This window comes from Hydractinia symbiolongicarpus, chromosome 1 (assembly GCF_029227915.1).
Source record: "Hydractinia symbiolongicarpus strain clone_291-10 chromosome 1, HSymV2.1, whole genome shotgun sequence".
NCBI lineage: Eukaryota > Metazoa > Cnidaria > Hydrozoa > Anthoathecata > Hydractiniidae > Hydractinia > Hydractinia symbiolongicarpus.
This window is the reverse complement of record NC_079875.1, coordinates 7,492,627-7,509,239: the sequence shown is the minus strand read 5'-3', so window position 1 is coordinate 7,509,239 and position 16,613 is coordinate 7,492,627. Positions and strand designations below refer to the sequence as shown.

At 35.4% G+C, this 16,613-nt stretch overlaps 1 protein-coding gene across 2 annotated transcripts; it reads left to right on the top strand.

The window, feature by feature from the left end:
• The first annotated feature begins 986 nt into the window (after nt 1-986).
• Nucleotides 987-16,147, top strand: LOC130635661 (uncharacterized). Of its 2 annotated transcripts, XM_057445073.1 has the most exons (13): nt 995-1,162; nt 7,916-8,474; nt 9,636-9,878; nt 10,071-10,401; nt 10,550-10,761; nt 10,857-11,019; nt 11,227-11,515; nt 12,093-12,210; nt 12,523-12,660; nt 13,697-13,756; nt 13,945-13,985; nt 14,647-14,830; nt 15,587-16,147. In XM_057445073.1, the coding sequence occupies exons 2-13, from the start codon at nt 7,922-7,924 to the stop codon at nt 15,757-15,759; spliced, it is 2,505 nt and encodes an 834-aa protein (XP_057301056.1). In that variant the 5' UTR covers nt 995-1,162; nt 7,916-7,921; the 3' UTR covers nt 15,760-16,147. The 2 variants fall into 2 exon arrangements, 1 of the variants encoding a protein (XP_057301056.1); XR_008982182.1 differs by lacking the exon at nt 15,587-16,147 and having other exon boundaries at nt 987-1,162; nt 13,687-13,756; nt 14,647-14,688.
• The last annotated feature ends 466 nt before the right edge of the window (nt 16,148-16,613 follow it).

Below are 16,613 nucleotides of genomic sequence, written 5' to 3'. Positions count from 1 at the left end.
CAGTATGCGATAATTCACATATATAAGTCACTTTTTGGAAGAAGTGGATGTGGTTATTGATTTCGAATAATACCAGCACTGACAGTAAACTCATTTGTCTTGTGGCCCCTGCGCTGTCATAACGTAGGGCCAACAATGAACAATGCTTTTCGCGCCGCTATCAACTTCATCAACAAGGCAAAATACCCTGAAAACGAGGTTGCACTAACAAGAGGCATCAAAGCGAACAAAAACGAGAAACAACTGCTGTCACTCCCGGTTAAACTTGGTGTAGTAATGGGATACAAGTATTCGACTTATTCGACAATATAAAAAAGGTTGAGAATTAAAAGAGAAGAAATGGTATCTTCGGGTGTTTAACCTATACGCCAAACGTTATGTGAACCAGGAATTATCAAAAAGCATATGATATAGATAAAAAAAGTAAAAAAAAAGAAGAAAATTACATTGAACGTATATTGCAAGTAGAGCTTGGAAATTTTACGCCACTAGTGATGTCGTCCAACCTCGTTCCCAGGGTCTTATGGCCCCCGAGCCGTTATTACGGAGTGGTTTTGTAGCCGCTAACAACTTCATCACAAGGCAAAATGCCCTGGGAACGAGGTTGGATGTCGGCGTTTAGCCTAAGTTCTATGCTCGGTTTTCTAAAATAATTTCTAACAAGCGCAAACAGTATTTTTCAATAATTTCAGCATCGATACGACGTAAGATTTTTTTTGCTTTTATCAAATGTACATGCATGTGTGTGTTCGAGTTAATCGTTCAGTCTTTTCATCTAACCTTATCCTATCTGTCAGTGGATCTTAAAATTAACGAAACTACTTCCCACAGGCCAAATTATTATTTTTTTGTAATGTATGTATATATGCTTTATTTAAATATAATGTTTGAAGCAAAAAAAATGCGAAGCTTTTCGTGGTATTATGACCGCCTATGTGCATTTTCTCATTTACGGCAAGAGTGTACCCCGTAAATATATCGCGAGGGACTTTATCATTCCAGTCTGTAAAATCAAACTCTGCGACAACGGGTTGTTTTAGAGTTTTCCCAGAAGAAAGCAGACATGTGTTTATGCTATAGCTTTAATGTTATAACCTTAATATTAGGTACTCCAGATATGTATGGCGACGTATATATACAGTATATATTCTTTCTCCTTTAGGTATCCATTTGTCTAACTATTAATTTCTAGAAGTGCGTTTGTCCCTACCCCCAGTCAGGGGAAAACTGCACTAAGTGAGATCCCAGATTATTTTGTCTTAGGTTTCTCTCCATAATTAAAAACAAACAAACACAGTGTACATTTTCATTACAGTTCAAGAGAAATATGCATATTTTACATAGCTAACGTCACAATCGAGGAATATACCCTGGAAGGGGCCACAGCTTAGGGATTTCTAGTGTATTTAATGCTCATTTTTGAGGGTATGCAGATCTAGTTAGGGTGCTCTACCAGACAACTTCCTGCAGCATCCAATAGCCTACACAGTGTGTTAAATTTCCAATTTTTCTCACATGGGTTAACCTGGGACTATCCTAACATTCTCTTTTTATCATCGGCGGGTGCGAACATGCTACTGATGCGGTGAAAATACACAAATCATCACGGGCCAACACCTTAATTCAACATGGTAACTAACATCATCATCATCATCATCATTCTCGGCTTAACGTCCGTTTTCCATGATAGCATGGGTTGGACGGGGTATATTAATGACCCTCTTCCAATCTGATCTAGACTGTGTTAGATCTACACTCAACTTCCTCTCTATCAAGTCTGTCCTTATAACCTCCTGCCAAGTCTTTCTCGGTCTGCCTCTGGGCTTTGCCCCAGGAACTATCAAGTCTCTACACTTTCTTACCCAGTTATCCTCCTCCATTCTTTTCAAGTGCCCCAGCCAATTCAATCTTCTTATCTGGATAACATCTTTAATTCTACAGAGACTTAGCCTGCTTCTTAGCTCATCTGAACTCTTTCTGTCTCTCATACTGGCATTACACATCCACCTAACCATTCTCATATCATTCCTTTCTAAACGGTCAAGATCTTCCTGCTTCACTGCCCATGTCTCACTACTGTACAACATAACACTTCTTACACAGGCCTCATACAACCTACCTTTTACCTCAATTGACAGGACTCTGCTAGTCAATAAAGGAAGTAACTCTCTAAACTTTTTCCAAGCAGAACCTATCCTGCAAGTAACACTTCTTCCAACACCCCCTTCACTGCCCAACATATCACCTAAGTAACAGAAGTTCTTAACTATCTCTAACGAGCCACTGTTGTACATCATTAAAGCTGGAAATACTTCATTCTCTATAATCTCACCTTTGCAACGCTTGCATACAAACTGTATGCCAGCTCTTAACCTTCCACTAATACTACTGCACTTCTTATGTACCCAATGCTTGCAAGTCTGACAAAAAATTGAGTTACTACCAACCCCTTTCCTGCAAACTCCACAAGGCCACTTTCCAACTACAAGGTCACACTTGGCTGCAATGCTACTTATCATGACTTTAGACTTTGCTGTGTTTACCTTCAGCCCTTTCTCTTCTAGTCCTTTCTTCCACTTCTCAAACTTTTCAACTAATTCTTCCACCGACTCTGCTATGAGAACCAAATCATCTGCATACAATAACTCCCATGGGCAACCTGTTCTGAACTCCATCGACAGCGCTTCTAAGACTAGAATAAACAACAAAGGACTAAGTACAGAACCCTGATGTACACCAACATTTACACTAAATTCATCACTAAGTGAATCGTTAATCCTGACACGACTTCTAGCATTGCTGTACATAGACTGAACCATCGTAACTAGCCACTCATCCACACCTAATTTTCTCATAGCCCACCAAATAACTTTACGTGGCACTCTATCAAAAGCTTTCTCTAAATCAACAAAGGCAAAATAGAGATTCTTTCTCTTTCCTAAATACTTTTCCTGAAGCTGTCTGAGTAAAAATATTGCATCTGTAGTGCCACGCCCTGGAACAAAACCAAATTGCATCTTATCTATATCAATTCTTTCTTTAAGTAACTTATCAATCACTCTTTCAATAACTTTCATTACTTGATCAACCAACTTCAAACCTCTATAGTTACCCCTTTCTAATGCATCACCCTTGCCCTTGAAACAATTCACTATTACACTCGACTGCCACTCACTCGGAATAGCACCATCCTTTATAATCTGGTTAGCGAGACTTGTAATAAGCTCAACTCCAATATATCCAGATGCTTTTACCATCTCTGCAACAATACCTGATACTCCTGCAGCCTTGCCAATCTTCATTTTCCTAATAGCCTCCACTACCCATTCTGTCTTGATCTGCATGGCTGGCCCTTCTACGACATCATCATCAGACAAATTATCCTCGTCCCAATCAAACTCAGTATTAAGCAACCTCTGATAATGATTCTTCCAAGCTACACTTTTCTCCTCCTCTGTGCTAGCCAAAACACCTTCATCTTTACGTATACACTTCTCACCTACAATATCTTGATTAGTCTTCTTCATTTGCTTTGCTATCTTGAATACCTCATTGCGCTGGTCTTCCCTTCTTAACACATCTGCAAATCTGTTTCTCTCTGCTTCTGATTTTGCCTTATACACTGCTGTACGAGCCCGACGCTTAGCTTCTAAGTAAATATTTTTACTACCACCTGACTTCCACTCTTTCCAAAGTTTCCTCTTTTCCTTTATACACTGGTCAACCTCATTATTCCACCACCAGGTCTGTCTATGTCTAGCTGGTCCTTTCGTCCACCCACAGGTATCATCAGAAGCTTCTAGAAGACAATTCTTCAAAGTAGTCCAAGTACTTTCAACATTGTCACTATCACATTGACTATTGTAGGCTAACTGCTGAACTTTTGCACTAAATTGTCTTGCTACAATCTCTTCCTTCAGCTTCCAGACTTTTCGACGGGGCCTGTACTTTCTCTTGGCTTCTCTGACACTTTTCAAGATAATATCACAAACCAGCAACCTATGCTGGGAAACACACTCTTCCCCCGATATAACTTTCACGTCCTTCACCACTTTCTTGTCTGACTTTCTAACCAAAAAGTAATCTATCTGTGTCTTACAACCACCTGACTCATATGTTATCAGCCTACTCTGTCTCTTACTGAATGATGTGTTGCAAACCACCATGTCCGTTGCCATTCCAAACCCAAGCAATCTCTCCCCTTCCTTATTTCTGCTCCCAAATCCATAGCCTCCATGCACACCTCTATAACCTTCAGATGACTTCCCAACATGACCATTAAAGTTGCCGCCCACCATGACAAGTTTAGTGTCTCCAAACTTTGATGTGACTGCTATTAACTCATCATAAAACTTATCTTTATCTTCCTCACTGAGTCCACACTGTGGAGCATAAACTGACAGAAAAGTGACAATCCTATTACCTATCAAAAACTTTATCACTTTAATACGACTATTAACACGCATAACATCTATTACTTTTTCTACCCACTTCTCTGCAACAAATATGCCAACTCCTCCATATCCATCACTATTACCAATCCAAAAAAGCTTATACCTTGCCCTCCTACCTTCCACAAATCTCACTGAAGCTCCTCTCCACCTGACTTCCTGAACACAACACATATCAACAGATCTACGTTCTAACATTTCAACTACTTCACCTGCTCTACCTCTCAGAGTACCAACATTTACACTAGCCATCCTCAACCTAGTGTTATCTACCTTGTGATGTGATAGCTGGGTAACGGTCTGACGATGCTCACATCTGACATCTGTCCTACCGTGCGCGACACCTTCACTCCTTAGAGTTCCAGCCCCGTTTACGCAGTTTGACTGATTAACTATTCTTACGGCCATTAATAAAGAGTTTTGGCATTGTTTTACAGCTGGATGCCCTTCCTAGCGCCAACCATTCACAGACCGGACTGGGTGTTTTTTAAAGTGACACCATCACTATGTGGCATTTCATGGGACTTCCACAATCGCCCCTTTAAACTAAGGTATGGTGGAGGACGTTCAACTCCTCTCTTGTCTCTTAAGGAGACCCTTCACCTTGCTGAACGCTGAACTAAATACTAACATGACCAAAGGATTCAAGGATATAAATGAAGCTACAACAACCATACGAAATGATGTTCTTTAAATAAGAGATGTTCTCATCAAAAACCTAGTTGATGCTAACAAAAAACTACAAGAACGCGTCGAGTTCCTGGAATCATGTTTACCGGACGTCGAAATAAACAACCAGTACATTAGCCGAAACAACGTAGAAATGAGTGGAGTTTCTCTAGATATAGCTGATAAAGACCTTGAACTGTTCGTTGTAGATGTTTTAAATAAAGTGAATGTTGTTATTGATGGGAAAGATATCGAGAAGAGAACCAACGAAAAAAAAGTATTTGTAAGGTTTGTAAACCGTAAATTTTGAGAAGAAGCTCTCTCGAAAGTAACCAGAAATCGACTTGGAAATGTGAAGACGTCTGAGTTGGGCTTTGATACTGATTTTAAAGTTTTTATTAATTACAACCTTAATCAATACTTCGAACGTTTAGGATGGAAATGTAGAGAAATGGAGAAATTCATTCATTTCGCTATCAAAACGAAGCGTATTTTCTGTACTTCGAAGCAAACGGTAAACCTGTGAAAATTCGCACTGATATTGACATAGAAAAACTATTTCGGATCTTTGTATTCCCATTACCTCCAACTAATCGGCTTTTTAAAGAACTGCGCATTTTGAAAGTTAAAGATGTATTCAAACTGCATTTTGCTAATTTTATCTACCGTACTCTATCACAAGAAGCACCTATCAATTTTCTGACCTACTTACACTTCATCATAACAGGTCTAACCTTGTAAACTATGGTGGCAATATGTTTAGGGTTTCTGGTCCAGTTCTCTGGAACAGTCTTCCTTTTCAAATTCAAAACTCGCAATCTTTTAATGTATTTAAAATTAATCTTAAGAACTATTTTCTTGAACAATTCATTTAAACTAGTACGGGTATATCAACACCAGCTTTTTGTCTTCTTTTTCTTCTTCCCACTCTTCTTCTCCTCCTTCTTTTTCTTTTTCTTCTTTTTCTTCATGCAACCCAGAACTAGTTCAGAGATTTTACAGGGTCCTACTCGCATCTTTTAACTGGCCTCCGGGCTGTTTTGAGAGGTACCCTGCTGGTTGTGATAGTTTATTAATACTTCTTGTATTTATTCAGTTTAATTTATGTAAACTTTAATTCCCAGAAAAGATTATCTGTATCTGTATCTGTATCTTGCTCAATATTGAATCACTGCAAGGAAGGGAAACCAAGTGCAAGAGTCATAACCACTAAGCAAGGCGCCATGTAGCCACTACGCTACGGAGTCATCTTCCCCATCTTTCTAGCTTAAAGTGGCAGTAACTCTTTTAAAAATTGGAAATATTTGTTCCTTAAATTAGTTGCGAAGGTTATTTTCAGACTCTAAATCTACATTTTGTCTTTTATAACACTTTCACAATTTTATGCTAAAATTATTATCTATCACCAAAATTATTCGGTTTCAACAATTCCTGCTTAAATTAAAATGCTAATTAATTATTTCTGCCAAATTAGTTGTTAGATACACTCAATCACAGTGCTGTGTTTTTCCAGAAATGGAGGTAACTTTTCGGCTTAGTTTGTTTACATTTTTACCTCCATTTCTGCGCGCGCATCGGGCATTACGTAATCACTTAGATGCGTGCGCAAGTAAATATTGGGATTGTGATTCCATGTATTATACAGAAAGAAATGACATAGTTATTAAAGAAAAATGTTATTAACAACAAATATGGTGCATAAAGTAAAACGAACTCTGATCTCAATAGCGACTCCATCTATTTGGACGGCTAAAAACAAAAGGTTACTGTCACCTTAAGGGTATATAGCTATCTGGAAAGGCTGGATGGGTCAGTCCTTTTTTATAGTTAGCTAGCTGGCCAGATATTTTATATTAGGACAAAGCATGGGTTGTTATTCTCCTGGTCGCAAATGTCATGTCTATACAAATAACAAATGTCCATAATCCTTTAAAAATATTTGCTGCATATAAATTTCCACACAAACTTGACCATTTTTTAAAATTTTGTTGTTTTTTAAACAAAACGTTGCCGTTGTTATTTCATTTCATTCTAAAATAAATTGTTTCGTTGCCAAAACATTGTTTGAAACTTTGTTTCCCATCCGTTTTTAAACCGTTTAAAAAAGATCAATGTCAATTTGCTTCAACACTTGTCAATTTGTTACAGTTCAAATTCTTTTAAAATTGCTTCCAACATAACTCATTATGCAAATATTTTTCTCATAGTTTATTTCAGAACCATCCAATAGAGGCGAAACATTGCTGGAGATTGTTTAAAAACTATCAAAACGAGATTGATGTAGATTTCCTTAATGGATTTGTTTAAAATAATTTTGAAAATGTTTCCCATTAACTTTTACTTCATGTTGTTTTTACAAGGGTAAAATAATTCTGACTTAATCATTGTAAATCATTTTAAGTTTGTTTCTTAAAACGATCTGTAAAGGATTATAAAAAATGATTATACCATTTTGAAATAATCATGATCGTTACAATTCTTATAAAAGGTGAAATTATTGTGGAGACAGTTTCAGAGACAAGATAAAATGCTTCGCTTCTTTAAGACATCTTTTTTAGTTGCAGAATGAAGTGTTAGCATTATTTCATATAAAATAAAAAATGTATGCACATTTTTAACATTTCGTGGCAAATTATTATACTTTGCCATCATTTTCACGGAGTTTTTTATTAATGCTGCAAAATCTTGCATTTTTAAACATTGTAGTTTTCAGTAAATCACAATAAGTGTTCATTTATGACATGATATTCTGTCTTCAAATAGACTGGAAGCAGCTATTAATTTTTTATTTTTAGAAGAAAATGTCTTTCACTCCAACATTGCAACGGAATGAAAAACAACTGGTGAACGAATATACACAGCATATCCACATAGATCCACCACAGTATCATTGCTGGCCTGAATCAAACATGAAGGGTGCTCATTTTTTTTGCACATTGTCAGTGGCATCACAATCATTTTCAACAAAACAGGCATACAGGACAAAAAAACTAGCAGAAATGGAAGCTGCGAAACTGGCCTGTGACGCTTTAAATTTAAGAATTCTTAATTCTAGCTCGGCAAATCTCCCAAACCACGCCAAGGAATCTTTAACTGCAGCTCCAAAGAATTATCCACATCACAAAACAATAGCACACAAACCAACCGATGCAATTGCTGTGTCTTCCATTACTGAGGTTTACAAATATCTAACTGATGAAATGTTAGCTATCCTCTTTAAAAGTCTTCTGCATCATCATGCGCAAGATAATAAAAAAGATTACCCAATATTCCAATCTCACTCGGCTGTCGAAAATGGTTTAAAAGGATGGTTTGGAAGTGTTAAATTTGATGGTCAAACCTTTAACAGCTTAGGTATGTAATTATTGCACATGCAATATTATTTATTTTTTAAGCCAAAAAAGGTTTTATATTCAAAAAGTATATATACTCCATATATATTTTTCGATAAAAAAATGGCAGATGTGCCAGACTTTTCATAGCTTACACCCTTTCAGTCTGTATCATTCACCATACCTTTTGGTTTTCATTAAATTAGGAACGAAGCACTAATTTTCCACCATCAAAACTGATGTAAAAAACCTGGAAAATTTAAAAGAATTGATCTAGCCATTGAAAATCTGAAAAAAAGAGTAATTTTGGGACAAAACATACCTTTTTAATAATAACCTTTAAAAACACCTCTGTCAAAAGTTGAAAAAAAAAAGATATGCAAAATTTAATATTTCATGATATTGCACTGAAAGCAGTCGTCAGCTAGCAAAAAGGTAGGTGAATGTGGCGCTAACCAGAAGATCAACTTTCCTTGGACTAAAATGACATTTTACTATGTTAAAAATTTTTTTGTGGAGTTTACCTTTGCAATTTTGTGATTTTAGACCGTTATTCCCAAAACTAATGTTTCTAGAACTTCATTTTTTTAAGAGCAAATTGCAAATTTTAAAAAAAACTGTGTAATGCAAAATAATTTGAATTTTCTGAAGACATTGAGTGAGGTATAATTCTGTCTTGGGATGTATTTTACTTCATATTTGGTCCCGGTATCATGTTTGTTGTAATATATATTTGATATCAAAAGTTTATATCAATTTTCCACAAAAAAGTATTCCAATCACAAATGTTAGTTGCACAGGAGTTTTCAATATCAAAATATGTTCTGCAAATATATTCTATTTGGCTGGCTCAGTTGCGAAAATAAGTTCTAAAAAATTTCTTTCCTTAAGGTAAAGTTATTGCATTGTTCACTAAAATTTATGCTAACTTGATGCTAAATTGGAGGACTAAACATTTCTTTGTACAGCCAAATGGGAAATGTTGGTCATGTGGTCAAGTTCCTAATGCAGTACCTTCCCACAGGATATGATATTGATATTATTAAAAACTTTCAAAACTGCTAAAATTAATTTCTAGACCAGCCACCGACACTCTTAATCCATAATTGAGGTGGAATTTTTCATTAGCACAAGAATTGATGTATATCAAATTTTGTTAAATGTTGTTACTTATGACTTTTAGGTTTAATGCAAACAAAAAAGCAAGCTGAACAAAGTTCAGCAGAAGTGTGTTTGCGAGAACTTGGTTATTTACAATACTTTACAAATGAAGACCAATTTACCATACAAAAGTATAAAGGAGGTCATTCAGTTAATTTTGCACCAAACAACATCCCACGTGCAAAGATATGTACAACTCTATTGAATATTATTGCAGGACAGTACGCAATGCAGATACCAACATGTCATGCAAAAGAAGTACAAGGTATATATATATAAATATTATTCTAGTTTTATGACAATCTTTGCAATTTTTTTGAAAAATAATTTTCCTACCATATCTCTGTATTTTCTGGTTTGTCTGGCATAATGCTAATACTGTAAACAATTGGCAGTATAGAATAGTTTTGTTTAAGCTGTGTTTTTTTCCATCGTATTTATTCTCTTACAATCATAGGTAAACAGTACATTGGAGTTTGTTATTTCGATGGAAAGCTGTTTGAATCTTCCTATACTTTCAATACAGCAAATGAAGCCAGGCAATCTATAGCTATGGAAGTTTTAAAATTCCTGGGACATTCTGATGCAGTCAAAGATACTGATATGATGAATAAAATTCGTTTCCATCGACATCGCTCTTACATACCTTGGGGATTGAAAGCTACTCCTTTTTCGCATGCGCCAAGTCAATGGCGAGGCTGGGTGCTGACACATTATAAAGATATACTGACACTCACTGGTGACAACTTAAGTGAAGAAGATAAAAAGATGATTGTTAAGCAAACACAGTATGAAACTTTTTTTCCTCTGCCTTTGCGAAATAATTTTTTAAAGAACAGACAAGAATCTGAAGAGAATCCATCGATTTATAAAATTTTATTTACTTATATTAGATCAAAGTATGCTAGCTAAAAAGCACCTCTTTGTCTTTTCTAGAGAACCAGACAGCCTTAATGAACTGTTGTTAAGAGAACCAGCTATTCTTGGAGTTGCTCTCAAAGATAAGACAGATTTATCAATGGGTGAAGTGTCTTTCGAGGACAAGGATATTGTGACTGTGGGAAATAATGAATTCTCTATACGAATGTATTGCGAAAAAAAAACTTTACACTGTCGAAACAGAAAGCGGGATGTAGAAATTATGCCAGGCAAGTGAATGGGTATATTTATTTTTAATTCTCTTAAACTTTAGACAAAAATTGGAGGTGTATAAAAGACAAGTATTGACATTTTTTATTCTTAGGTCATCGTGTTATTGGTCTGACTAGTTCCTACAGAGTGTGTTCACCGTCTCTTCAAATTTATTTGAAAGCAGAAAGTTGTCATGACCTCTATTTTCCTAATCCTGCTTTACCATGCGTTCGTAGTTGTTCTGGAATATTTCTTTTACATGATCATGATATGGGGTAAGATTTGTTGTTTGTTTTTCTGTCTTTCTCTGTTCGAAGCTGAGAGTTCGCCAAACTGGTTATGTTTAGTTTTATGCAAAAAGAAAAACAAAAACATTACAAAAAAGATGAACAGAAACCAAAAAAGTCCCAAGGTGTAGCTGGCCATGCACTGCTTAAAAAAGAAGTTTCACTAAAGCACAGTTTTTTTTTCTACTTTTGTAGAGATGATGTGTACGTAATGTTACAACGCTCATGTAGTGACGAATCATTTGCACCAGTAGGGAACACACTTGCTATGTACTTCGGTCAAATAATCAGTGGTAAATTAATCCCATTAAATATAGAGAGTATGACCAAACATATTGATAAATGGCTTGATAAAGATGTGCGTCTTCTTAGTGAGATGACCATGGATTCAATGAAGGAATTGTTTACTTTTTTATACAAGTATGATGATCGTTGGAATGAGATATTTGTTAAAGAACTTCCTAAAGAATTGCTGAGGTTAAAGGTAAGTTTTATCTCGTCTTTTTGTCAAAATTTGCATTTTATTTGATGTACATTATCTTGTACCACAAATATCTGTAGCAATATCTTTGTGTAGCGATATATACGTTTTATGCAGTGATGCAATCGGTAATATAATAGCTACCGTTCTTTTTGTATTGCAGATCTCTTCAGCTGTAGGTAGTTCTATTATTCTTCGTCTTAGCCACAGCACATTATTTGTTAGTAATAACTACAAAAAGGAAACATTTCCGTCCATTATCTTGGCAAGCTTTATTCATGATAGGTGAATCTTTATTATGAAACATCCGTGATAAAGATTCACCTATGTATACACACCATCCAGATAAACTAATAAAATTCCTTACTAACATATTGGCGCAAGTAGTGTAGTGGGTTCGTCTGTGGCTCCCAGTTCTTGGGACCACGGATCGAATCCGGCTTGCTGATAGACAGCATGCTAGTGATGAGTGAAGTAGTTTTCTTCAATATGACTTTGAGTTATGATTATGCTATTTTTAAGTATTTTTTGCATCATTATTTTTTTAAAAGTTTTTAAATAACAGAACAACTTTCTTTAGAATATCTGCAAGAATGAATTATCCAAAAGAGAAGTTCAAAATAAACATTTAGTAACAACTGATGACCGTCCTTGGAGGCTTCCTGGGTCAATGTTTAAACACAGGTTATTCAATACTGGTAAATGCTTTGTTTTTTATTCACATTTTGTAGTTTATAATTTGCATAATATTGTGTTTATGCCTATTGTCATGCTAAAGTGATTTTTGCACCTGTTATATTAATAAAGTCATTTTCGCGCTTTTTTTTATGTGTTTGTTTGTTTATTTGTTTGTTTGTTTTTCTTTTGATTTTTTGTGATTTTTTCGTTGTTGAAGTCTTTTCGATATATGCTTAAGATTGCAAACTAAAACTGGAAACTCCCATGATTCACCCCGCCAGATTCACCTTAAAATTCTTGTAAATGTTATAAAAAACCAAATCTTGTTTTAGGTATACTGCTTGAAGACTCTCACTTTTGCATATTCCGTGCTGTTCGAGAGCATGCTGGTATTCGAATCAAACTTGGAGAAATCGAGACATCCACTGTCCTTGATTTACCAGTCACGGGTAATCCGAATCCACATAGAGGTAGGCTTGAAACCGTTTTTAAACCGGTCTGCTTGTGAATATAAAATCATATTGAAGGAGAACTACTTTGTTTATCACAAGCAGTGAGCGGGATTTGATCCGCGGTTCCCAGAACTGGGAGCCGCAGACGAACCCACTACACTACGTGCGGCAATATGTTAGTGATGAACTCAGATAGTTTATCCGGATGGTGTGTATACATATAGGTGAATATTTATCATAGCACATCCGTATTTCATTTTCAACAGAGAATGCTTTACTCCGATCAGACCTCTGACCATGACGGGCGAGTATAATGCGTGTAAGTCATATTGAAGAAGAACTACTTTGTTTATCACTAACATACTGCCAAGCAGTGAGCGGGATTCGATCCGTGGTCCCCAGAACTGAATAATATAACATAATAACAGAATAATAATTCAGGGTTGCCACAGAACATAAAAAACGATATTTTAAAAAAAAGTTATCCATTGCATAAAAAGAGACAAATGTTGTTAAAATCTGTTAGTCAATAAACATAATGCAATTTAAATATAAAAAATATATGAAAAAATCAGGGAATAATTTTTGAATCAGTAAATATACTGGTCGTTAGCCTGTTAAAATACACCCACGGGAAATTATTTACAGGAATGTTCTTATAGCTGCTTGCAGGTGCCATTTTGAGTTCACTGACGGAAAGTCGGGTTTATAGATTCACTAAAAAACAAATCGTAAATCGTAAACAAATTGTAAAAACTTACCATTTCAAGCTGACGGACGGAAAGTTAAGTATTATATTACAGATAGTTCTTAGCCCGTGAAAAACGTTGATAAAAATATATCGCATTTGAAGATTTCGTGCGTGATTTAGCGCGACCCGGTTTTTGCCTAAAAAACAGGCAAAATACGACTAATATTGCGAACAGTCGAGTTGCATTGACTCCTACCTTCTTTCATAAAACGAAGTCGGAATTTTAGTAATTGATTTTGTATATTTCATTTGTGTCAACTTTGTAATTAAAGTTATGGATAATCCATGACCAGCTTTCTTTAGGAGACGTTGATCGTTATTATATTTGGAGCAGGTGCAGAAGCAATAATGAGGATGGAGAAGGTTAGGAATTAGCATATTTCTTCGATAGTTGATTTAGCGTTGAACTTTACTGTAAACGAGCCATTGAATTGCCCACACTACCTTAAAAATGTGTTTTGAACCTGCAAGCTTTTAATTCCAAGTCTGTGGCCTAACTCTCTCGCTCTTCAGCTTTTAACTTCAATGGTTTTTATTTGTCTTTGTTTAAGATTATTATGGTGAGCCAGATTTGCATTTACCGAATCCAGAAGTAAGTACAAATTTACACGAGAAGTTTTACTCCTGACTTGTTATTTGTATTTCATGTGTTGTGCAGTAAAACTTTGCGAATATTGGATTATTTGTGTGTTCTGAACTTTCATAATGGGTATAATCGATATGCTTAAAACAATGTGTATTTATTTTTGAGAAGATGAAGAAATTACACAATTATTTAAGTTTTAAAAAACTTTACTTTTTGTCAGACCTTCTTTGTGTAGAAATACAACCTCGGTACTTGTAATGATTTTTTGGACAAGCTAAACGTGAATAAAATTACTCCAATATTTATCTGAAGGCCAGTTTTCATTTAAACGTGCTTGTCCGTAGTCTTAACGTTTGAATGCCAGTGTTGCTCAATGTTCCTTGATATTAAACAGACACCGGTTTAAGTTACAAGTAACTGTGTGACTCGGCGTTGAAGGGCAAGTTGAGCGCTTGTAGGTAGGCCGTGTGTTGCACAACCGTGTTGGGGGCTTGTAGTGAGTGTGTCGCGGTGCTGTGAGCGCTCCATTTCGCTGGCGTTAAATTTCGCGAAATAAACGAAAAAGAAACAAATTTTGAAAAACATCTTAGGTATATATTTGTTACCGAATCCCATTTTTTCTATCGTTATAATCAAACTAATTCAAAATTCATCAATTTTTCTGCAGGAACGATGGACTTGTGATAAAGATGCTATCAAACGATCAAAGACGAAAGAAAGGAGTCGTCTGAATGATCTAAAGCGAAAAGCTGAACTTCTGCACGAAGCGTCGCGGCACAAATTTTCGAAGTTAGATGACAATGAATCTAGTGGCAATTTCGTTAAAGCAGAACGATTCGACGTCAAGGAAGGTTGGCTCAGTGTTCATTTCAGATCTTTATTGTTTTTTGCTTGGAGTCAGAGGCTTTTGGTGTAACATTTAATATCGATCCCCGGATTGACACAGAACTGGAAATCCTTCCCTTTTGTGTTACATTTAATATTACCCCAGGATTCAGTGAGATCTGGTAAAACATTCTTGTACTTTAGGAAAATTGAGAAAAAATGCATAAAAACTGGAAGATTATAAAAGAAAGTTGGAAACTATTTGCTGAATTATTTCTGTTATTTTCTCGTAGTGTATATGTAGCTCTATGACTGAGTTTTTACATTGTGTTGACTGTGTTGTTCATTCACACAAAAATGCAACAAGAATTCCGCGGTGGTAACAACAAATTGAATTAGGCGCCTTATCGATCAATATTCGCTGTATCCGTCTATACGAACTTTTTGATGGTTATTTATTTATTTATTTATTTATTTATTTATTTATTTATTTATTTATTTATTTATTTATTTATTTATTTATTTCAAGAAATTTATTTATTTATTTATTTATTTCAAGAAATTTATTTATCTGTTGCCTTAATGTGAGTGTTAAAACCGGTCCGGTTTCTTGTTAAATTTAGGAAGATACGTATGAATTTTCTGATCTGTCTGAACTTTGGCCTAGGGCATGCTTTCATGTAACGACACTTTTAACGTCGATTTTTTATACCTGGCTAGGTCAGAATAGTCGGATCAAGAACAACGATCTTGTCATGAAAAATTTGTGTTCTTCTATTTAGAAACGACATCAGCTACTTTTACGCCGTCGCAACACCGGGAAGTTATTCACGACGAATGTCGTTGGTTTACGGTATCAGAAGCGAGAACAAAATGTCCCCTCTTCGATGGTATATACGAAACACCAGAAGTGCAAAAGGAACTTGCAAGTCTGCGGTATAAATGTACTGAATAAAAAAGCGTTATCGTTTTTGAAGAGTCGCTCGGAGACGAATTTAAAAACAAAGGTAGCGTCTTTTTCAGATCGCTGAATACATATTACATTAAAGATAAAAAACTTTGGCGAAAACTTTGGCAAAAAAAGAAGATCGTAAAATGACTGGCGTAAACTTTGGCGAAAAAAAAAGGTCGCAAAATGACTGGCGTAAACTTTCTAGAATGGTGAAATAACTGTAAAACAAACGCGTCATATTGATTTGTTAACGAAGAAGCAGTATCCAAGTAAACTTGGATACTTGGACAGCGTATGACCTTGCGGACACAAAAAAACACAGACAGTTTTTGTGATCAATGAGTTAACCAATAAAGTTTTAAAAAAGGTTTTGAACCGCCTTGGCTATACATAGGACTTGTTCTCCACTACAACTGTTTTTTTTTTAAATTCATTACCTAATAGGTAAAAAAGGGCCGTTGAAAATTTTTACTCAGCAATTGTATTAGATACTTGCTTAACATTTATTCACCTTTTGCCGAATAAATTTAAGAACCTAATGATGTTTTGCCGACTTGTTTTTGGAAGAATTATTGAGGAACAAGGAGCACTTTTTAAATTAAAAACAGATATAAACGGTTTTACATACAAAAGAAATAAAAATTACATTTTTATGCAAGAATTTCAAAAAATCACATCCTTTGAATCCTCTTATTTCTAACGCATGTTGTTGGTTCTTATCACACTAAAAAGTGGAACGCATTGTTTTGTCAGAAAGAAAATGTAAAATCGGTAAAAATAATTTTTAGTCAGTAAAAAAAATTACCGAGCCAAAATTTGCTCACTTTTTTACCAGCTTATTCCTTACTGGTTAGGTA

Bases quoted from the DNA above. Each gene is read 5' to 3' on its own strand.
- LOC130635661 (XM_057445073.1), top strand. From the start codon at position 7,922: ATGTCTTTCACTCCAACATTGCAACGGAATGAAAAACAACTGGTGAAC. The intron at 9,879-10,070 runs GTATATATATAT...TTACAATCATAG, and splicing joins TCATGCAAAAGAAGTACAAG to GTAAACAGTACATTGGAGTT. The intron at 10,762-10,856 runs GCAAGTGAATGG...TTTTATTCTTAG, and splicing joins GGATGTAGAAATTATGCCAG to GTCATCGTGTTATTGGTCTG.